A 24,266-nucleotide genomic window follows, 5' to 3' on the forward strand; every position below is an offset into this window, starting at 1 on the left:
GGGAAACACATGCACATGGCATACTTATATTTATAGAACAAGAAAACAAAACAAAGGTTACAAGAAAACAAAACAATGGTTTCATAAAGTTGTTATTATATTGGAAAATGTTAACTAAGAAACAGATACAAAAATTCAAACTCACTCACTCTGTATCATCTTCTCTCATATGAATCAATTGATGATATATCGCATCAAATCATAGAAAATGTAAGATACGGTCCATTATACATGGATCATCAATCGAAATATTAAATATAAAGTATAACACACACGTGTGGAATTAACGAAAACATTTTACATAGAAGCCGGAGCTAGAGCAGGAGATGAGACGTCTTCGGATGAAGGGCCTGGGGCAACCTCGGAGACAGGGCCTGGGGCGGCACCGGAGCTGAGGATTTCCAACATCGAACGGTGAGGATTCATCCGGTGAGCATCGCATAGATCAGGTAAAAATGCACCTGCATGAAGTCAATTGGTACGTTACATCTTTGGTTCATTTATTTACTACCAACCTAAAATCATATAATAGGATGCAATAAAAAAGAGAATCGCTATTATTTAATGTTAAGTGAAGCATAACCATCTATAGCTGCTACAAAAATTCCTTGCTTTGACGATACGAAATTTAAAAAAAAAAACATGAAAGTGAGTTTCGAATGCATGTGTAAGAAACTCGACGAATCTATACCAAAACACACAAATATATGATTCTTACTTCATTAATAAGCCATGATAAAGATTAAAGAGTTAAAGACCATAACTAACACTTTTTCTAGTTACGGCCATTCCTTGAAAAATTTCTTACTTTGGTAAATACATTTTTCCATATATTGGAAAATAAAGTATGAACTTCTCAACAAAACTTGTTGGAAAGAAACTAGAATCACATTATTAAATCACATTACATGTGTCTAAGCACAAAAAATTAAAAAAAACAAAAGAAGACCTTGTACATCAAAATATTTTCATCACGTATGCAATTCGTATAATCATGTATGCATGAATATTATTTTAAATGCTAAAGGGAATATTGATTATAGTACCTTCACCGGCGGCGAGATTGAAATAGAGATCAAGAATGTTAGGGCAATAGTTCAAGCAATCCGGCGAGCAAAGCTTAGCGGCGAATCCTGCCTCCATCAATGTGTCCGACGAGATCCCTACGGTTTTCCGATCAACCCCACAAGCGGCAACGCACTCGTCGCTCTCCACGTGGTTTACAATCCCTTCCACGTCAACCGCGGAAGTCCGGCAAGTGTATTCTCCGGCGACATTAGCCGTCTCCAACAAACATCTTTTCCCGGAAGCTGATATTGAGAACGCGCACATATTCGTTGGCAGGTTCTCGCAAATAATGTTTTCGCCTACAAAAATTATAGGAAAAAAAAAAAACATAAGAATGGTAACAAAGATTCACATGATAAGGATTAAAGGCTTTAATCTTCCTATAGTATATCTTAAATCCGTCATCATACATATATGTGTTTGTAACATACCTAAAGCTGCATGGAGAAGAGATGAGAGAATGAGAAAGATTGGCAATTTGAGGGAAGAATAAGACATTGCTTCTGAGTTTTCTTTTCTTCTCTCTTCTTCTCTTTCTCCTTGTTTTTTGATTTTTAGGGGTTAAAGATTTTGAACCTCTTTGATGTTTTCAGGGGAAAGAGTAATATAAGAGAGAACGTGGAAATAGCTAGGACGCGTATATGTTGAAGGGAATGTTGTGGAGTTTTAGTGTGTATATATAAAAATGATTTGTATTTCCTATTTTTCTCTCTTTATAACATTCTCTATATATGGTGTTAATTACTATAATACTAAGAATTGTAGTTTTGTCAGAAGTAAAGATTACATTTTGCATAGTAGTTGCAATTTTTTTTTTCTTTGTGTTAGGTGCTTGGTCAGGAATCAGGATATATGTTGTAAAAAATGTTTCTATAATATAATCGATACATATATGCATACTTTGAACGTTCAAAGGTTTGCAAAAGTTTGAATACGGGATTAAGATGATTATTTATATATCATTGAGTTGCTGCTATGCATTATCGACGATATAATGAAGTAGGGTATTTTACATTCTGTTTATATTGGAACTATGTGCGTGGATTGCTGTAGCGTCCGACTAATTTTACAAATGAACCAAATTTTCAAGCAGAAGGTTTTTAGCAAGTCCATCACAAATAAAAAATGTCTACATGATATACTACTATTGTTTAATCATTTAATGTTTGGGGGAACGTAATTAAAAGGTTTTAAAACAATTGTAAAAGATTTAGTTGGATTATCATTGTCATTGCAGTACTAATTAAAGAATTTTTGTTTATGGTGAGGGGGTTTCTTGGAAACAAAGCGACGTGCGTACAATACATGTCTTCACGTCCGTCTTTGACTCAACGCGTTAGTTCAAGATAATTTGAGGGACAATTTTACATTTATTTAAACTTTAATATTTTTTTATCAGTAATTGTTACTTGTCAATCAATATATGTTGTAATTACCAAAATATATATATATATATATATATGTTGTGCCTAAACCCATGATAGAAGAGTAAATTTACAACAGCTTTATTTATCTCCCTTAATCTTCTTGATACTATTTAATTGTGTTTACTACATATTACAAAAATTAACATATATACGAGATCTAGCTATAACTTTTTGTAGTAATTGGAAACTCAAGAATTCATCCTAAATTCATTACACTGTGGTGAAATAACACATCAGTAATAAATAAATAGAAAGGAGAAAAAAAAAAGTGCAATGAATCTAAAATATAATTAAAAAATCTAATAAATCTGCCATTAATTGGTTGTCCTAACGTACACGAATACTTCTGTTTTGATGCAGCATCACCCCGAATATTTAAAAAAATTTGTTCCTAATACCATGCATTACATCGATTAGACAGGCGACAGCCAACATGAATCTCTGATGACTTTTTCTAAAATTGCATTCATCAATTTTAATCCAACTCGCTTTACTTTTTTGATAGAGCCATCAACTTTTTTGAGTTTATAATTGCATATTTATGAAGGGGGTATCTTTTGGTCTAAGGTAAATAATACAATTAAAATCTCATGTTATTGTTTTTTATAGAATGACGAAGTAAGAGTAATTAATCATTTGGATTTGGCTAGGCGGCCTAAGTTCCAGTAGGCCATAATTTCATATATGTATATATTCTACCATCAACGAATAAAGTTATGAACGTACGTATTACGTACACATTAAAAACAAAAAGGACTTTGCTTACATTTTCACAAATCACAAAGAAATGAATCACAACTAACAAAAAGAATTAAAATATAGTTATGTTAATATTGGTATTGGTAGTTTGGGAACATAAGATCAATGCGTTATCAGAATAACGGCGCCACATTCATCCTCCTTGATGTTGGCCAGTGGAGGTGTAAAGCCAGACACATGCTGCTTCGTTTGGTTGAAGCTCGCGGTTGAAGACTACCTGACTTGGATACTTGTGTCTACTTCCTTCTGCACTAGAAGAAAAAAATAATATTGCAACATAAATTTTGTAAAATGTTTGTTCATTTCAATTTTGTAACATATTTTGCAATTTTTTTTTAATGATGGATACACATCACAATATTATTGTAAAGTCATTGCAAATTTACGATAAAAAACAATCGTTGCAAATTTTTGTGACCAATTAGCAATTTTTTTATAACATGTGAAAAACTGCTGCAAATTAGCAAAAAAAAATCAACGATTGCAATGCTTAATTTTTAGTTTTCATACCAAATAAAGTTTAGTATATATATTTTGCAAACTTAACAGAAAAAGAATATTGAAATTAAAGTAGAACTATTTTGGAAAAAAAAAAAAAAAAAGTAGAACTAAGAAGTATACTTTGTTTTTTTATGTGGTTTTCGGGTCATATGAGTCAAAACTAGAATCAAATTTTGTTTTAATTCAGGTTTAGATTAAACAATAAATAATAAAATACGAAGAAAAATATATATTTTAAAATATAATATATTATAATAATTATCAGTAGCGAGACTACAAACGAAAAAGAAAAAAAAAACAGATCAGTTACATACGTATAGTATTTGCTAAACATTAAAATTTTATTATTAAATAATAATATCACTTACAATTGGCACATATAACTGACTTCTCTGTACCGTTCCTTTATTTTCTCATTTCTCATTTCTCATTTATCACATACAGTATATTTCGGGACTTAATTATAGTATCACACCACTAAATACTCTAATATGTCAATTAGACTTTCCTCTTTGTATATATAAACTTACTTCAGTTTTGTAAATAACTAGATTTTAACCTAATTTTATTATTTATATTTTATATATATAACTGATATAGTTTTATTATTATTTATATTTTATATTATATTTTTTTATTAAATATTGGATGTTTTATAAATAGAGAACTAACCTAATTTTCTGGCCGCTTGTGCGACTAAATGTTTATATTAAATTTTTAACCTGTAATATACTATATGACCATTTGTTTATTATATTTAGTTTGTTTTGTTTAGTGATTGAGATTCTATTTCGATTTTTAATTATTATAACAAAAAAATAAGGGATCTAAATGCATAATAAGTCATTTATATGATGTGATTAAGTCATATTTTTCCTAATGAATTAATTATCTTACACAATCTTAGGTAAAACAAATTGATTAATATGTCAAATATTATAATATTTATAGTGTTAGCAAATAATAAAATAAGGATTTAACCCGTGTTAGCACATATTTAATAATAGTTTATTAATTCCAACATGTCCTTTTTATAACCACATTATATAGTATTTTTTTTTACATATTCATAATATTTTAAATTTTATTAAATTAATATATAAATTGATTATAATATTTAAATAATTAAGAATCAAAGTTTTTCTTTCATTAAGAATCAAAACTCATAGGTTTGGAAAATAAAATGGAAAATATATCATAGTTTATGTCTCCATATAATATTGATTGCTGTTTTTTATTTGTGTTAGAATGAAATATAAAATATTTAAAGTTTTTAATTTCTAAATACGCATCATTTATATTTTGATAGTTTGATAGGCTAATAAAATACGACAATTAATATTTTTATTCATAAATTTGAATTCATGTACGTCATATGTATAAGTTAATTTTTCTATAGTATTTGTAATTTATTTTCAATCATGTTTTCTAAATATTTCAAATTCAATTCCAATACCATAAAAATTACAACATCCGCAATTCTAATTTTATTTTGCTAAAATTATCTCAATTCATAATTTTTTTAAATTTAAACAATGAAAAATATATCTATAAGTTAATAATTTACACTATAAAATAATAATAATTAATTTATAGATAAATTAATATTACTATAAATTAATAAAATATTTTGGTCCCAACATTATTAATTTATAGAGGTTTTACTGTATAATATTATAGTAATATAAAATATTAGTTGCAAGAGTATTTACAACATATTATGCATGTCAACGTAAAAAATCTTTGTAATAAATGTATCTTGCAGTATATATAGCAAATGTTCAACGGTATTTCTTATATGTTTTGTGTAGCAATGATTTACAACAATTTAATGTTGCAAGCCGGTTGTAATTATATGAAAAATCTGCTACAAAAATATTGTTGCATTAATATGAAGTCTATGCGACAAATTGATTCATTGCAAATATTACGACGTCCATGCGACAATTGTAATTTGCAACGCTCAATCAGCAACTATGTAAAATTGTTTGCGCCTTCATTATAATTCAATATTTGCAACTATATGTAGGCATACAGCAACAATTTTCAATATTGCAATATCACTATTTTCTTGTAGTGTTGTTTACACCCACTATCCTTGGTGATTTCAGATCCCCTAGTGGTAATTTCTGTGCCTATTAACCGTCTAGGACCATCAGAAAAGAAGAGAAGGGGCCCTGAATCAACTCTTTGATGGCAAGACTGTTGACCTTATTGCTCATGCAATGGCCCTTCACACAAATGACTAACATCTCCATCAACCCGCCTTGGTTACTGAAACGAGGATGAAGGTGAACTTTACAGAGTCGTCTATCTTGTTCTAACAGTTGTACATTTAGTTTTGAAGCAGCAACCTTGACACTCTTGCTTTTTCTAAATGGTTGGGTAGGTGTATGTGGATTCCCTTGTGCGTTTCCAAGCTAGCTCTCAATACATTTGCTCTCTCTATGGGTTGGGAGAACTACCCCAGGCATTTCTTTCATTCTGATCTTCGCCTTGGTTGCTTGATTTTTGTTAAAGCTTTAGATGATTATTTATTGTTTTTTTCTGTGACTTTTCTCTATCTCTTCTCCTTGTTCAGGCATTTGCACGTAGTAGCAAAATTGCAAAAGTCTCAACCTTTTAGGAAAGTTGAGTATCAAAATGAGAGTTGCGCTTTATGGTTTTGAATCTTTTAGTTAGTTTGCAGTTAGGCTGAATCTGTATAAACTGTAATGAAACCGGAATGATAGAATGAGCTGCGAGTGGTAACAAATTTTGGATTGTTTTCCTTTGTTTCTTGTTAAATAAAGCATAGGTTAAAACTGTCGCTGGTAAACTTGAAAAACAGAGAGACTCGATGGCTTTTATGACAGTTTAATGTGTGTTAATACGCTTGTTTAAACTAAGACACTGTGATTTCTGTTTGGTTTCAGTTATAACAAGTTAACATATATGTGTTTGGATCATCAGGTGATTCCTTTGTCTTTCATCAAACTCCTTGCTGACCCATTCCCAAACACAGCAAAGCTCCAAGGCACTAGAGGAAGAGATTGGACAGTGAACATGACGAAAATACGTGACGGTGTGTATTTTACAGTTGGATGGTCAAAGTTTGCACAGGACCATGAACTTGTGGACGGAGAGTTCTTGACATTCGATCGTGTACGATGGTATAACCGAACCTTTGAAGTTAGTGTGTTCGATCGTTTGAGTTGTAAAGAGACCATAGTTGAAGCAGAGACAATAGAGCTTTCTGGTTCTAGTTCTGATTCTGAAGCAGAAGAAGACGAAGAACCTTCAATGGATGTTGATTATGACCTTAGCTTAGGTGAAGATGAAGAATATCAGCCAGAGTCTTCAACCACTTGAGGAGGAAGAGACTGAATCTGATGCTGCTGCAGGTGTGATAGTCTTTTTTCAAAGTGATTTAAACGTCATTACTTAATCCAAAAAACTAGTATTGTTAAGCTTGTTTTGTTTCAGTTTTTTGAAGGGAACGTCGACATTAAAGCGCTAACTAATCCACACTTTCCAACTACCCTCAAGAAGAGGATTTATGAACTGGTAAAATTGACAAAAGACTTCAGATTCAGTTACTTTCTCTCTTTACTTTCAATATGGTTTTTACATGTTGTGGTGGTTTTGTTTTGTGCCAGTTGATTCCAGGCAATGTTTTGAAAGAAAATGACCTTAAGTTTGGTAAAACTGTCAAGTACATTGATGAAGAAGGGACCTTGGTAGGGCTTAGAATGAAGCTGAATATGTTTTAAACCAACTACAAGTTATATCCTTGTGTCCCTTGGTATTTTTCTTTTCTATCGGTTGATATTATTTTGCGGTTGTATAAACTGAACAAAATGAATAGTATGGTTCATCTAAAATTCGATTTTATTTACTCAAAAAATTAGAACTTGGAAGTCTGAATGGAAAAGTAAAAAGTCTTTGATTTTTTGGAAGTTTGGAACTAATTTCTGTTTTGAACTGATTTCGGTTTTGACCTTACAAACTTTGAATACTCTATGTTTTTTGACGTACGAGTTGATTTGAGTCATTGAATAAGGAAAGACATTGAGACAGTAGGTAAGAAGCTCAAGCTTCTAGTCACAAACGCCGTTTGTTTTCTTCAAGCGTTAAACAAAAAAGATGAGAAGAAATCTCAAAACATTTCAGAGGAGAGGAAGAGTGTGCCTACCACTGGTGTAAGAAGAAGGTTGAGCAGAAACTGTAAAGGGAACAACGATGTTGTTTTGCCAAAGTTAGTAAGAGTAACAAACGCATTCCAAAACAAGAGTAACAATGTTTTCTTTCTTGGCATAAAAATCTTCTTTTCTTACAACTGGTTTGGTTGATCTGTCATCAAATCTCAATTTACCTCGGTTTAGTTTGGTTTATACGTCCACCCACGCCTACTAAATATCCACCATCCTTTGGGTTGGCTAAGACAATTTTTTTTTTTAAGAAAATTGTCATAAGGCCCAACTCTATTGCTACATCAGCTTACTACTAATCCTTTACAAATAAGGCCATATGCTTTATCTTTTCTAATGTTTTTAGGTTCCGTAAGAGCAAAGCCACGTGGCATATCAGAAGATAAGTAGAGAGAACCCACATGAATCCGAATCCTTCGTCCACCTCACAATCCGAAATATCCCGATCCTCTCTTCTCCTCCCTCCACCAAAACAAAAACCATTCCCATCTTTTTTTTCTTTTCTTTTCAAAACAAAACAGCAAACAAAAAAAAAATGGCAGCAACTGCCGCAACAACGTCTTCGTCTCACCTTCTTATCTCAAGCTCACGCCACGTGGCGCCATCATCTCAGACTTCAATCCTCTTCCCGAGATCTCTCTTCTCCAACAATGGGAAACGAGTGAGAAACCATCATCATGTTGGTGGTGGAGTGAGGTGTATGGCTGTGGCGGCGGATGCGGAGACGAAACCAGCTGTGAGGAAGAAGAGTGGATACGAGCTTCAGACGTTAACGAGCTGGTTGTTGAGACAAGAGATGAAAGGAGAGATAGATGCAGAGCTGACTATAGTGATGTCGAGCATATCCATGGCTTGTAAGCAGATCGCTTCACTTGTTCAACGTGCCGGTATCTCTAATCTTACCGGAGTTCAAGGCGCCGTTAATATTCAGGGAGAGGATCAGAAGAAGCTTGACGTCATCTCTAATGAGGTCGGTCACACATGCTTTAAGTTAATTAAAATAGACTTTATTTTTGTTAGCTTTTTTAATATGTTAACTTGCTAATGTAGACCACTTAATTTAAGTTTACTAGACATAAATACCATAGTTTAAAGATTGAGTGGTGTGTGGTGTGTGCAGGTGTTTTCCAACTGTTTAAGATCAAGTGGAAGAACTGGGATCATTGCGTCAGAGGAAGAAGACGTGCCAGTAGCAGTGGAGGAGAGTTACTCTGGTAACTACGTCGTTGTGTTTGACCCTCTTGACGGTTCCTCCAACATTGACGCTGCTGTCTCTACCGGTTCTATCTTCGGTATCTACAGCCCCAATGACGAATGTATTGTCGACGACTCCGAAGATATCGCAGCTGTATACTACTCTCTTCCTTTCACTTCCATATATTTTTGTTAATGTACGGTTTGATTTTTAGTTTAGGAGATATAGAGATACAATGTAAAAAATTAGGTGACCTTTGGCTTATAATGTTGTTGCAGCTTGGATCAGAAGAACAAAGGTGTATTGTAAACGTGTGCCAGCCAGGGAACAACTTGCTAGCAGCTGGCTACTGTATGTATTCGAGCTCAGTTATCTTCGTTCTTACTCTAGGCAAGGGCGTCTTCTCCTTCACGCTCGATCCAATGTACGGTGAGTTTGTTCTTACGCAAGAAAACATTCAGATCCCGAAAGCCGGCAAAATCTACTCTTTCAACGAAGGGAATTACCAGATGTGGGACGATAAATTGAAGAAGTACATGGATTCTCTCAAGGACCCTGGTCCAAGTGGGAAGCCTTATTCCGCAAGGTACATTGGAAGTTTGGTCGGAGACTTTCACAGGACTTTGTTGTACGGTGGTATTTACGGGTACCCTCGTGACGCAAAGAGCAAAAATGGAAAGCTTAGGCTTTTGTATGAGTGTGCACCAATGAGTTTCATCGTTGAACAAGCCGGAGGAAAAGGGTCTGATGGACACCAGCGAGTACTAGATATCCAACCGACCGAGGTAACTTAAATCAAATAGATTTTTGGTTCCATTAGATTCTTATGCTTACCCTACTGCTAAGCTTACGTCTAAGATTGGTGTCAACAGAACAGACTAATCTTATGTTTGTAATACCTGACACAGATACATCAGAGGGTGCCACTGTACATTGGAAGCACAGAGGAAGTGGAGAAGCTAGAGAAGTACTTGGCTTGACTCTTGTACCAAACATAAGGCATTTAATATCTATTGTAAGCCAATTTCTGACTACATGGTACATGCAACTAGATGCATAAATGGTGAAAAGTCCTATTTTGTTGTCGATATGAATAGAGAGAAACCAGCTGTTATACTATAGAGCCAAAACGAACAAGTTTAATTTATACAACTTACATGTACTAATAGTTAATAAGGAGCGACCAAATGAGATAGAATTTTCATATTTCACAGATCATTTAAAAAACTAACAGCATAGTTAGGGCAAAAGCAGAGGATCTTGCACTGGTGGTCTACAAAAATTAACAGCTTAGTCTTCAAAATCAGTCATCTGTAATGTCACTCTCTGCCTTCAACACTTGGCTGCGTGAAGAGAAGAATGGCTTGAGTAAGGGAGAGGATCAATACATCTTAAAAATCTCGAGGATGATCACATCATTGGGAGAATGAGTAAGCAAAAGTACCAGGACTCGAGATATGATTGCATTGTGTTAATGAGTTTGCAACGGTCTTGGCATCATTTCCTGCAAATGAAGCATCAATAATGAGTGAAAAGGGCAAAATGTATTATATGTAATCAAATGCAGACCAGAAAATACTCACCTTGACTGTTCATGTCTTTCCCTTGAGTCACTTCAGTCACAGTTGATGTATATTCCAAAAAGGCCTGGTCAGACTCGAGATTAACACCCCCTGATTCAGGAGACGACCTGTGATGTAGAATAGCGTATAAGAAGACATCACAAGATAATACCCAATTACAAAGAAGATGATCCTACAAAACTAACCACCTACCCTGAAACAGTTTCAATGGGTGCATTTGAGGCCTGTGGCAAGCAATGATTTGTACCTCCTTCACAACCAAGATCAAAATCAACTAGTAGCTCCGAGAGGCTGTAGTTTTCACCCAAGAAATTAGAAAAGTCCATGTCAAATAAATCAACTTCTGGCTCAGACCCGGATGGAGAAGCTGAAACCAAATCTGCAGTGGCAGGTGCCTCTAAGCACATTGGTGTATCAGCGTTATCAAAGTTGAGCTTTCCTTTCACATGGTCTCTCTTATTTGACATCTTCAGGTTAGACTTGACCGGTGAAGAAGAAGAAATCAGATGACTTCTTTCCACTGAATAAGAAGTAATCTGCTTGAGAGGGCTGATTGTGAACTTCTCCTTCGTAACAATTGTGCAGTTTGTAGGATTAACTTCTTTCTGTGGACTGTTGGACTTATCAATCCCAGGAGAAGCATGTTTTTGTGGTGTCGTGAGGCATGCTGAATTAGAAGGAGCCAACGAATCAGGCTTATTGAACAAACACTTCACCACACTCGACCCATGGCCAACAAATTCAGTAGTTGCAGAGCTTTTGGCTAATGGCACTGTTTCAGATGGAGTTTGGGATGAGAAATTGTTAGCTGCTTTATCAGTTTGTGTGATCTTATTAGTCCCTGGACCAAGAAAAAAAGACATAATTCAAGAGTACTGGAAAATTCAAAGGCAAGTACATCAAAGTTAAATAAACCTGGTAAGCATATAGAAACATACCATTTGCTGTTGTAATACGAGCTTTCCTAGTTACAGGAGGAGCTCCTAAAGAAGCTTGAGCCTTTCTTTTCCCGGTTATAGACCGAGTGGTTGAAGGTGTAGAAAAATTCCCAAAATCTACTCTTTTGTTACCAAGCAATGACACTGACATAACATTTGGAGTTTTGTTGTATTGAGTTAAGCCTGAAAATAATGTGTAGCACATGACAAGATCAAGATCTGAACCAGGCGAACCAAGTAATTAATCATTCCAAATTACAACCAGCTAAACAAAAACAACAAAATCTGCAAACCTGAAGAAGAAGAGATAGTTTGATTTTTCTGTAGAGAAGCCGGAGCTTCTGTAGCCGGAGGAGGAGGAGGAGGAGGAGGAGGAGCGGTGAGGGAGGCGTTGTAAGAATTCATCACATTCTGCATCCCCTGTAACAGATTATGAACCCTAACCTTCTCCTGATCCAATCTCACTCTCTCCTGATCAATAGTCACCTTCTGCTCCTTTAGAGATACGTAATCGTTCAACATATCATCAAGAGTCATCAAACTATTCGGAACCTGCAATTATCGAAAAAAAATCCCCAAATAAATTAAAAACCCAATTTTTTCAAACAGATTAAAACAAAATCAAGAACTTTAGGGTTTTTTTTTATAGGTTTACGTACATGGCGAAGTGGGGAGTTAGAGATGAGAGAGGAAGCTTCAGATCTAAAGAGGGTTCGGGTTTCAGTGAATCGATTGTCGAAGAGGTAGCGATCGACGATAAACGCAATTTGAGTTGGGGTAACTTCACCTTTTCCGATGATTCGCGATCCTTTGGATCTGCTCGATTTTCCCATGGCTCTTTTTTCTCTGAATGATATTGAAAACCCTAATTTAGATTAGACGACGGAGATGATGAAAGGCTAATTAAAGAGAGAGAGAGCGAAGCTGAAAAGACCTGAAGAAAGTATAGTAAACAAAACATAGCAGCGGGAGATTTTCAAAACGCTCCTTCTTGAACGGTGTCGTTTTCTTAAAAATTTCGCCGGGAGATTGTGTTTGGCGGCAGCTTGAAATGTTTTTAGAATTCTGTGGATAATCTAATATTAGAATTAATTGTACTTGATTTATTTATTTTTTCTTATTAGATATCTCATTATGTGCTCGCTCGCTTCAATAATTACATTTTGAACAATACTTGGGTGGGTTGGGTGAACCTCTCCATTATAAAATGAGGAAATAAAATCTATATATATTATTATAAAATTAAAAAAATTAAACAGTTCTTTAATAAACCCAAACCGACATATATAAAATCTAAACCTTAACCATCTCATTTGTGAACCCAAACCGATATATAATTTTGTTCTACTTGTAAAATCTAAACCATAATCATCTCATTTGTGAACCCAAACCGACATATAATTTTGTTCTAATCGTGAAATCTAAACCCTAACATCTCATTTGTGAACTCAAACCGACATATAATTTTGTTCTACTTGTAAAATCTAAACCCTAACCATCTCATTTGTACCCATACCGACATATAATTTCATTCTAATTGTAAAATCTAAACCCTAACCACCTCATTTGTAAACCCAAACCGACATATAATTTCGTTTTAGTTGTAAAATCTAAATCCTAACCACTTCATTTGTAAACCCAAACCGATATATAATTTTATTCTAATTTTAAAAATCTAAACCAAACTAATATTTAAATTTCCTTAATTAAAAGTATACAGAATTTGTTTCCTTAATTTGATTTGCTTTTTAATTTAATTTTGATTTATTTTTTAAATGNATATAATTTTGTTCTACTTGTAAAATCTAAACCCTAACCATCTCATTTGTACCCATACCGACATATAATTTCATTCTAATTGTAAAATCTAAACCCTAACCACCTCATTTGTAAACCCAAACCGACATATAATTTCGTTTTAGTTGTAAAATCTAAACCCTAACCACTTCATTTGTAAACCCAAACCGACATATAATTTTATTCTAATTTTAAAAATCTAAACCAAACCAATATTTAAATTTCCTTTATTAAAAGTATACATAATTTGTTTCCTTAATTTGATTTACTTTTTAATTTAATTTTGATTTATTTTTTAAATGAAATATTAGATGAAAGATTCTGATTGGCGGAGAGAAGAGAGGGTGAATGGAGAGGTTCACCCCTAGAGGTGAACCTAAATATTTTTCTTACATTTTTTGTTATAGAACTAATATTACATGTTTTGGTGTATGATACATAGAGGCTATAAATCATCTTATAAAACCGAATAATTTTTTTATAAAATCAGATGATAGGAAACTGAATGAAACAAAAAAAGAAATGGCTAAATAGATCATCTTATAAAACAAGAGGGAATCAAAATTATAACATGAATACAATTCTAATAAAATCCATTTCAGGGTAAATGAAAAAAAAAAAAACATTTTTGGGGTGACAACAAAATGTAAAGCAAAAAATAAAAATAAAAAATCAGATATTTTTAAGTTTTTAACAGAAACGAGGGGGGAAAGACAAAAGTAAACACTTTTCACATTGTCCAAGCTTAACCCATCCTTCTCTGTCCTTTCTCTCTCTCTCTCTCTCTCTCTCTTCCCCACCACCATCATCACTTTACTCTCTCTTTCTCCATCAGGAGATCTCATATTCTCCCCCATTTCAAACCCTAGAATCTCAAAATCACAAATTCCACAACCATCTCCAACTTCATTTATGGCGAGCTTCAGTCTCTCCAGGTCACTCCTGGTCCTACTCCTGATTGTCATCTCATTCTTCTCCACATTCTCGATTTCGAAACCTACCTCGTTCTCTTTCTCGTTCACGAGTTCCAATAAAAATGCGAGCTTTGAGTCCCAAGACATTGCCCTGTTCGGCGACTCTAAGCTCGTCGACAACGGATCTTCGATTCAGCTGACTGACTCGGTGATTCACGGTGGTGGGCGAGTCGTCTACAAGAACCCCATCGAGTCGGTAAAGGATACAGGAAGGGAGTATTTCGCGGGATTCTCTACTGTTTTCTCTTTCTCCATGTCCCCTGGTGGTGGGAGACTCGGATTTCTCGTGTTTCCTGTTAACGGAACGTTTGATCACTCTCTATTCCAAGTAAAGTTCGATACTTCTGACAAATTCACCAAGTTTGGAGATCCGAGTGTCGCGGTGATTGTTGATGGTGCTACGGTTCCTGAGAAGGTTCTCAGTTTCAAGATGGCAAACTTGGTGAAGACGGAGAAGGTGTTGTCGTACGCTTGGATTAATTACCAAGCTGGTGGCAAGTTCTTGGAAGTCCGGTTAAGCAAATCTAAAAGCTTTGAATCTGTTCTTCCTCTGATGTTTGATCGGATTGATTTGTCAGCAATGTTGGGAGTTGAGGATGAGTTCATGGTTGGTCTCAATTCGTATAGTGGAAACGTTAATCTTCATTCTTGGAGCTTAGAAGTGAGACGTTCCGAGTATGAGCACTCTTGGGCGGTGGTATTGGTGGAAGAGCGTATGAAACAGGAGGCTGCGAAGAAGAGGAGAAAAGAGAGGATATGGGAGATTGTGACTTGCTTCGTCATGATGTTTGGATTAACAGGGTTTGTCCTCTTTGCCATGATGCATATTGCGGCAGCTTTCAAAAGAAACAATCTTGCTATGGTGATGCAAGAGGAGTGTGGGATCAAGACCAAGGAGTTTGGGTATGCGAAGATGGAGAAAATGGAAGTTGTCATGAGTAAAGCTAATGCGAAACAAGAAACCAAGTGAAAGTCAAGTTTGTGTGTTTAGGGTATGTCATCTTTTTATGTAATCAAGTAGATTCTTGGGACTGTAATGGTAACTTGTTACCCACGAGGTTCTTCACTGGCTAATGTAGTCCCCTTATCTTCATGTGTTTAAGCTTGCAACGTTATTATTACTCTTTGGCAATTTTAATTTGATTTGGCATGTAGAAATGTGAGAAGAATGTTGTAGAATCCACACCAAACTTGAGTGCATGGGATACCACTCGTTTGCAGTAGCTGAAAAAAATAAACAAATTCCACTTCCTACATATTCAATAATAGATTTGTAACTAATCACGATGAGTTAAAAGAACACAATATAGTTTTATCTTCATCTACAAAAAGTTCTTCAACTGAAGATGAGCTTCATTACGATGACTGCTGTGTTAATGAGCATGAGTGGGAGTCTCATGTACTGGCAGGCATGGATAAGACCGATGATTTGGCCTTTGGGAGAGTTTCTTCTACCGGTATGGTGGAGGTCTACTAGCGTCCATCCTCTTGGAACAAGGAAACGGTCTTCGTTGAGGATCGCCAGTGCATTTGCAAAGAGCAGCAGACCTTTTAACAGTGTCCAGAAGCCCATCGTTCTCTGTGATGCAAAAGAGTTCAATTCAAACTGATCAGAATCAGGGAGACTCAAACAAAGTTGACTTATTTATTAGGTTTAGAAAACACAATGAATGGACACTAATGGCGCATGCTAGTGTACTGCCTGATGTGATATAAAGCGTCTACTGTTTGGTGTATAAACAGGATTGGACTTGTTCCTGCCTTGCAATAATATCTAGAATCTATACAATGGTAGGACGGTCGCCGAGCTGCATTACAAAGAGCCTTAAACCTAGGCATAATCTATAGAAACACTTATCAGGATCATGACTCTGGATCAAAAGCAGCTCCAGAAAAGCACCAAGCTAGGTGAGCACTAGATGAGATTTTCTTAGGAAGTTGGTACAAGAGCAGTAAACTTGAGTCAATCACAACATCATGAATGATTGAAATTAAAAAAAAAAAGACACGAATCCTAGGCTCAGCAGTAACAAATTACGCAGGAATTTTAAACCTTAAAACTGTTGATCTAAAACGTGAGATCGAGACAGTAATTGAAGATCCAAGGTTGATCATTAGAAGCAAGCAGCAGCCAAACTAATCGAACGATTCCCACAAGGAAAACTGAAACCCCAAATCTTTAGCAACCTAGCGAAGAACAGTAAAACTAGAATAATCGAGGAAACTGAATCGAGTGCGAGATTACCTTTTTCCGGCGATGAGAACGAGAGAAATCGAATCGTCGGTGAGACCTTTGCGTAGGGAGGGTTTTATTTGTTTCTTCTTATAAATTCTGAACTGTTCTCCAGCCGTAAGAAAAAGAAAAAGAAAATAAAAAAACCCGAACCGGGTTTTCATGGGTTGACCCGGTTTGAATAAAAGTCGGGTCAGGACCCGATATGATTCAAAAGAGGAAGAAGGATTTGGATAAACCCTGATGACATCGAAGTAAAAAAAAAAAAAAAAACCCTTCTCCAATGGCTTCACTTCTTCTTTTTCCTCACCTTCACCTTCACCATTTTGATTCTTCTTCACTAGATCGTAGAGAGATACTAGTAGCTCGTAATTCACCTAAACCAAGACAATTCATCTCTCCGAGAGCTTCAATCAATGGCGGAGCAGCAGCCGAAACCGCCGTCAAACCTAGTCGCAAAGGGAGGAAGAAGAAGCAACAAACCTCGACGGTAATTGAGAAAGACGACACCGAGAACATTACTATCGAGACTGATGCTGAATTGAATCCGGAGTTAGAGGACTACGACGACGGGATCGAGTATCCGTACGACGATCCGCCTCTCGTATGCTGTTTCGGGGCAGTACAGAAGGAGTTTGTTCCGGTGGTGAGAGTCCATGATAACCCTATGCATCCTGATATTTACTCGCAGTGGAAGATGCTGCAGTGGGATCCGCCGGAGTTTGGTAGAGCTCCTGGAGGTCCGCCGTCGAATGTGGCGATCTCTCATGTTCGGTTAGGTGGGAGAGCGGCGTTTATGGGAAAAGTCGGTGAAGATGAGTTTGGGGATGAGCTGGTTTTGATGATGAATCAGGAGAGAGTTCAGACGAGAGCTGTAAAGTTCGATGAGAATTCGAAAACTGCTTGTACTCGTGTTAAGATCAAGTTTGAAGACGGGAAAATGAAGGCGGAGACGGTTAAAGAGCCGCCGGAGGACTCGCTTCTTGCTTCAGAACTCAATTTAGCTGTGCTTAAAGAGGTAAAAGATTTCAACTTTATGATAAAAAAAATTGGCTTTAGCTTTTAACTGATAGCTCGAGCTTGGTTTCTTATGAAAAGTATCTGTCTTGAGCATATACTTTGTTTGTGTATATGATTTGGATCATGAAACAGAGCAACTCAGCTTGGCTTTTAAAGCTTTTTTGTGTGTTGTTACTTGTGCTTGTGATGCAGGCGAGGATTTTTCATTTCAATTCAGAAGTGTTGACGTCTCCTACAATGCAATCAACTCTTTTTAGGGCTGTACAGTGGTCTAAAAAGTTTGGAGGGCTTATTTTCTTTGACTTGAATCTGCCATTACCGCTGTGGAGATCGCGTAATGAGACTAGGAAGTTGATCAAGAAAGCATGGAATGAAGCAGACATCATTGAGGTTTCACAGCAAGAGCTTGAGTTTCTGCTTGATGAAGATTACTATGAGAGGAGAAGAAACTACACACCACAATACTTTGCTGAGGATTTTGATCAGACGAAGAACCGAAGAGACTATTACCATTACACACCAGAGGAAATCAAGCCATTGTGGCATGACAAGCTGAAGCTATTGGTTGTGACTGATGGAACGCTCCGGCTTCATTACTATACTCCTACTTTTGATGGAGTTGTGGTTGGAACAGAAGATGTGCTTATAACTCCTTTCACCTGTGATAGGACAGGTTCTGGTGATGCTGTTGTTGCAGCGATAATGAGAAAGCTAACAACTTGTCCTGAGATGTTTGAGGAGCAAGATGTGTTAGAGCGACAGCTCAGATTTGCAGTTGCTGCTGGGATCATAGCGCAGTGGACAATTGGTGCAGTGAGAGGTTTCCCTACTGAAAGCGCGGCGCAAAATTTGAAAGAACAAGTATATGTTCCATCAATGTGGTAGAATAGAAAGATGACGAACTCAACTTGTACTAAATGTATTTTGAACAATGTGTGAGAGAGATGTATGCACTGTTTCAAATTTGTAACCCAATGTAGAATCAATTTTTGAGTTCACTGATAACAACAACCATGTGAATGGATGATGATGAGTAGCTGCTTCCGTATAGAATTTTGGTTTTTTTCTGTTCAGCTTCACAAAAATGTTCTAGCTGATCCAAGTCTTGATGCTTCTCCAGTTCTCCTGTAAGGAGAATCAATTATGTGAGAAAACCATCATAAAGCTCTGTGACAACCATCATAAAGCTTTCAGTTGAATCTTGCCTTTATGCAATAAATACTTTTTTGACCAAATTCACAAGTGTCAACAACTTTTTTATTTTTATAAAAATTTGCTTTAAATGTGTTTTGCCAAAAGTTAACTAGTTATTCTTAAATATGGAAAAACAATTAATGATAAAAAAAAATAAAGACCATAAGTTATATATAAACTAGAAGTAGGTTCGCGCTATTTTATTTATAGTTTTATCAATTCTTATATATCTTAAACTTTTATTAAAAACATCCCACCATTGATATTAATATTAATTTTATCAATGTTACTTACTTTTTCCTTAAATATTTGTAGGTTTTTAAAATTTTTGTGTCGTCGTTCCAAAAATCATATTTTCTAATACTTGACACAAATTAATATTATAATAATAAAAGATTAACTTAAAATTAATATTAATTCATAGCATCAAGACTAGGAAAATATAGTTGTTTACATATACAAAAAAATGTAGCAGAACACAAATATCGTGTGATTGTTTTAACATTAGTTTATCTAGAAATCAACTATATAGGATATATGATACAAAAAAAACATTTTCTTACTCTCCCTATTTCCTCCAAATAAGTAAAAAACGCAGGTCTCTTCTTTGATGTTAACACCATTTTCTCCTATTGAGAACAATCTCTAACAAAAATCACATACACTATTGTTCTTTAATCAAACACCCCATAACCCAAATAAAACCCCATTTTCTATAGTTTTTCACTCTGATATATTTTAACTTTCCCACAAAACACATCAATATTTTTTCCTAATATATCTCTTAATATTTTTCTGTTTTCCCCCTTTTTCATAATTTGATTACCTTAATTTATTCTCACACATTACAATTTGCTAATTTATTTTTTGAAATCTAATAATTAATTTTAAATTACATAATATTTTAAGATTCTCACAAATTACATCTTCAATTTTTCTAATATATCTCTTGAAATTTTGGCAATTTCAATTTATCTCTAGTTTCTATATAATTTAAGTTTCCTCAGTTTTTTTTTCTTCGTAATTTTGTAACTCATGTAGTAGTGTGTCTCCAAATAAGTGATCCACTTCCTTATGTAGCAAGAAGAATATCCATAAAAAATTACAGATGCTTTTTAACGGAGTTTCTTCATTGTTTTATCTTTTGTATTTATTAACTACATCTTTTAATTTTTAACTGGATAAACTAAGGAAAAAAAACATAATACAATTGTTTACCAGATACTTATGAGCTACTTAATTGGTATAAGTAATAATAAAAAGAGCAAATCCACATAGATCCAAATACAATTAAATACATACAATCGATTATGAAAAAAATATTATCGAATCAGAACCCCCGTCATTGGTCTCATAATTATGCTCATATTTAGAGCAGATTAGTGACAAATTTACGAAGAGTCCAAGCAAATAAGAAACAAATAATGATCGTAAACCATTTTCACTTGATAAGAATAGCGGATAAATCGATCATTTGTTTGATGCATCTTCATAACGATAAAAATCTAGAATATACATTTTGCTGAAAATATCTATATCTTATTATATAAAGCTTGGTTTTTAAAGTTAGTAACTCACCAGATCGTGACAAGTGTCAAGTATACTGATGAGATATTGACACGTGTCAATAAATTATTATTATTCAAAACAGCTAATTAAGAAAATAATATTAAAGCTACATAAAATTTACATGTTTATATTGTAAAAAAATTCCTAAATCAAAAAGGAAAATTAACAAAGCTAATCTATTTTCCATTGTAAACTAATTATATTATATATTTTTCTTAATTAGATTTTGACATGTATAAACAAAAAAATAATTTATTAAGCATGCATATTATTATTAATCAATGAATAGTGAATACCAAATTTAAGAAGAATAACATAAATTATGTTAAAAGAATTATTATTTTTGGAATGTAATAGGACACCTAATCAAGAAAATAACATTATATTTTTGATTCCTGCAGATTCTTAAATGGAAGCTACCAGATGGAATGAAATGGAATCAACATATATAAATCCCGCTAATTTAATCGAGGCTGGAGACACTGATGGAGGTTCTAAAAATGATTATATTGTTAGTAGCATCATAAGTTTGCAAGATTAGTCAGTGATTAATATTTTTGGTCAAGATTTAGAGTTTTCTCTTCTGAATAATGTTGATGATTCTGGTACTGGAACAAGAGCTGCTTGACCGAGTAATTGAGAAACGATTTTAAAATTTGGGAAGTTGGAATGGTAAACCGTTTTAAAATTGGTTTTGAACCGGATTTATCTGGTTTTCTATCGGATTTGGTTCGTAAATCGTTTAAACCCAAATATACGGAGAAATATATAAGAACTTTTGATTCAGATAGAAATATGTTGGGAATTTACGATTCGAGCATATTTGAGACAAGGTCATAGTTTTAATTAGTTTTAGTACAATGCGATACTTCTGAGAAGTAATATATCGTCGATCATTAACGTGATTATGACATATGTCATGTTTTGGATTGTTTATAAAGTTTCTATTTTGTATATTTGAATTATCTAAGACTTATATATATCATCGTGATTATCATTTTCAAATTTTTATTTTTATTATTTTATATTAACTTTTGGTCAGTTTTTCAACTTTTATTAGGTGGTCATAAAATCATTATAACATAGTAGATAATTTTCACCAGTTGTTCATCCAAAATATATTTGGAGCAAAAAAAATTCATGGTTAAAGAAATTATGTCACATAACAATTTTAGTAATTATTAGAACTATAATTATGCCAAAATGAAAGTAAAGCAATATAAAATTTGTTTAATTTGTTCAGAAGATATTTTATAGGTGGTGATAAATAGTATAGTTTAACAATAAAATAATTTTGGGTGTAAGAACATATTTTTAATGGTAAAACATAGAGTAAAATTGTACATGCTTACTAATTAGATGTTGCTTTGATGAACTTTTTTCAAGTAAAATATTTTGTGAATAAGTTGTGTAATATTTTTAAAATTTGACAATAATAATATTCGTAATGATGGTATTTGGCAAAATTTTTGGTGGGATATAATAATTTAGTTTAAAATTATTGTAATAATTATTATAATATATTAAAAATATATAAATATAAAAATGTATGAAAGTAAATACAAATATGATTTTTCTGTAATTAAATTATTTATATATTTAATTCAAGAAATAAATTTTCTTTTTATATTTTTCAAAATTTGTTTAAAATTTAAGATTTATTTTCTTCAACAATTTTTAAACCCGCACATGGTGCGGGCCCTTATCTAGTTTATATATATATATATATATATATATATTTTTTTTTAACCAAACATTCTATATTTATATATTTATTTTTGTGCAAAACTGAAAATATTTATATAAGAAGGAAATGTAAAAAAAAATTTGGTTTTGTGGACCTGTAGTTACTAAAGTCCAAACTACAAATAATTTAAGTTAATAAGGTCCAAATAACAAATTAATTAGGTCCAAATAACAAATGAATACATGAGTTAGATATACAGCATGCCAAGTGTCATCTCCTTAGCAAAAGTTGAGGAAAACCTTTTCATATTATATAAGATATAGCCTTTCATTGAGATCCAACAAATGAAGAACATCTTAATCTCTCAAATTCTTGAGTCTCGATACAAAGAAAAAAAACTATGGGGAGTACAAAAAACATATTCTTGATAACGTTTTTTATCGTTGCGATATTTACAGTTTCACTGTCCAACCACAACATTCTGGCCTTGGGTATGTTTTTTTTTTCACTCGCTTTCAAACTCAAAGTATGTTTTGTTTACATTGTGGTATTATTTGGACTTGTTATAATAGTTTAGAATATAAATGTTATATAACTGTATAGATCAAGGACAAGCGCATATGTTTGTATCGATTATGATTAATATTTATGTGGGGTTTGTAATGTATGGGTGCAGAGTTGGAAAAAGAATCATATGAAGTCTGCAAAGCTTTGTGTACAGATAGTTACGGATGGTTTGAATGTCTTACTGATTGTTTAGGGCGTGGCTATGCACGTGGGCGTTGTGTTTCACTTTCTCCTAAAGATCCTAAGAGATGTTGTTGCCAATTACATTAATATAAAGATCATAACCCTCTCCCTAATGAGCTATTGCATGTATTAATTTTCTCTAAGCTAAACTGGTTCAATTTGACACGGTTCACAATACATGCATATTTTGTAAATGAAAAAATCGGATGCTTACCTCATCTCCGGTGACTCCCTCCGCAGCTCCGGTATGTGGGAAGCCACTCTTCGTCTCTTCGTGTAGGAATCGTCGTTCCGGTATTATGCCATATTTGCCAGTTAATGTCTTCTTCATATTTTGCCTTTGATGTCGTATGTGGATGCAGTCTATAATGTCACCATCTAAACTCTTGATTTATTAAGAAATCAAAGAAAAATACATCTCAGTAGAAAATTGTTGGATGTTAAAAAACAAAAAAAGCCTATTGTATTCTTTTCATTTGAGAAAAGAAAAGTGTCATAGCCGATCGATGACAATACGTTAAAATATTAAACTAATGTATAATAATTTGTTTCAAATTTTTCAAGTTGACTATCAAATTGCCGTAGTTATGTTTTGCTATTACCATTAAATAATACGGTGAAATAATACATCTTTGTTAGCATGCAATGATATTAGATTAAATCTCACATATATGTGGATTATGATATAAAAAATTAAGTTAAATCATCTATGTAATTATATAGAATAATATTGAATACGTTATCAAATCATTCACCGATTAAAAATCTTAAAAAAATTATAGTAGCTTTTTATTTTGATTCTCATAAATTTTTATATTATGCTAATTACTAATTTTAACACATCAAACTTTGTATGTTTTAATTACTTTTCTGTAAAAATTTCTTTTTACTATACTGTATGTTTATAATAAATAATAATTGCAATTAAATTGCATATATTTTTCTTAATAATTGCACATATTTTTCTTAATAATTGCACTTTTTTTTAATTAATTGCACATATTTTCTTATTAAAATTAGTTTTAAATATGCATATATACTATATACTTGAAGATGTAAAATGGAAAACGTTGATTTTGTATATACTATATACAAATCATACAAACTTATATAAAGTATATTAAAATATAATTATATAAATCATATCTACCTAAATTTTCAAAATTCTTCCAAAATTATAATTTGTAATCAAATCTGGAAATTAGTCGTTTGCTCATAGTTATATAAGCTTCATATAAGATGTTTAACTTTGTTTAGATTATCTTAACAAATACGTACCTGGATGCTTAGTGGAGCTGAGACTCCTTGTTGAGTATAGAGAAGTGCTCAAATGAGAATCAAGAATGAAGTCAGAACAAACAAAGTCATCCCTGAAGTTAGA

General features: G+C 33.5%; 6 protein-coding genes across 8 annotated transcripts; 3 read left to right on the forward strand and 3 right to left on the reverse strand.

Annotated features, from left to right (window-relative positions):
• Positions 58 to 1,755, reverse strand: LOC104711981. Its single transcript, XM_010428767.2, has 3 exons — positions 1,500 to 1,755; positions 1,047 to 1,367; positions 58 to 461 (listed from the first exon to the last, which is right to left on the reverse strand). The coding sequence occupies exons 1-3, from the start codon at positions 1,564 to 1,566 to the stop codon at positions 298 to 300; spliced, it is 552 nt and encodes a 183-aa protein (XP_010427069.1). The 5' UTR covers positions 1,567 to 1,755; the 3' UTR covers positions 58 to 297.
• Positions 8,392 to 10,259, forward strand: LOC104711983 (fructose-1,6-bisphosphatase, chloroplastic). The gene is made up of 4 exons (XM_010428771.2): positions 8,392 to 8,915; positions 9,066 to 9,293; positions 9,419 to 9,925; positions 10,049 to 10,259. Exons 1-4 carry the CDS (start codon positions 8,481 to 8,483, stop codon positions 10,118 to 10,120), a joined length of 1,242 nt encoding a protein of 413 aa, XP_010427073.1. The 5' UTR covers positions 8,392 to 8,480; the 3' UTR covers positions 10,121 to 10,259.
• LOC104711982 (putative uncharacterized protein DDB_G0285869) lies at positions 10,384 to 12,587 on the reverse strand. 3 transcript variants are annotated; one of them, XM_010428769.1, is made up of 7 exons: positions 12,321 to 12,587; positions 11,955 to 12,213; positions 11,662 to 11,844; positions 10,916 to 11,564; positions 10,724 to 10,830; positions 10,585 to 10,644; positions 10,384 to 10,483 (listed from the first exon to the last, which is right to left on the reverse strand). In XM_010428769.1, the coding sequence occupies exons 1-7, from the start codon at positions 12,492 to 12,494 to the stop codon at positions 10,473 to 10,475; spliced, it is 1,443 nt and encodes a 480-aa protein (XP_010427071.1). In that variant the 5' UTR covers positions 12,495 to 12,587; the 3' UTR covers positions 10,384 to 10,472. The 3 variants fall into 3 exon arrangements, with proteins under 3 accessions (XP_010427071.1, XP_010427072.1, XP_010427070.1); XM_010428770.1 differs by lacking the exon at positions 10,585 to 10,644; XM_010428768.1 differs by having other exon boundaries at positions 10,384 to 10,644.
• Positions 14,181 to 15,553, forward strand: LOC104711984. Its single transcript, XM_010428772.2, has one exon. It carries the CDS (start codon positions 14,371 to 14,373, stop codon positions 15,400 to 15,402), a length of 1,032 nt encoding a protein of 343 aa, XP_010427074.1. The 5' UTR covers positions 14,181 to 14,370; the 3' UTR covers positions 15,403 to 15,553.
• LOC109126184 (protein transport protein yos1-like) lies at positions 15,667 to 16,008 on the reverse strand. Its single transcript, XM_019229317.1, has one exon. The coding sequence runs from the start codon at positions 16,003 to 16,005 to the stop codon at positions 15,769 to 15,771; it is 237 nt and encodes a 78-aa protein (XP_019084862.1). The 5' UTR covers positions 16,006 to 16,008; the 3' UTR covers positions 15,667 to 15,768.
• LOC104711986 (fructokinase-like 1, chloroplastic) lies at positions 16,907 to 18,709 on the forward strand. The gene is made up of 2 exons (XM_010428774.2): positions 16,907 to 17,683; positions 17,878 to 18,709. The coding sequence occupies exons 1-2, from the start codon at positions 16,949 to 16,951 to the stop codon at positions 18,568 to 18,570; spliced, it is 1,428 nt and encodes a 475-aa protein (XP_010427076.1). The 5' UTR covers positions 16,907 to 16,948; the 3' UTR covers positions 18,571 to 18,709.

Source organism: Camelina sativa, chromosome 9 (assembly GCF_000633955.1).
Source record: "Camelina sativa cultivar DH55 chromosome 9, Cs, whole genome shotgun sequence".
In the NCBI taxonomy this organism is placed as follows: Eukaryota; Viridiplantae; Streptophyta; class Magnoliopsida; order Brassicales; family Brassicaceae; genus Camelina; species Camelina sativa.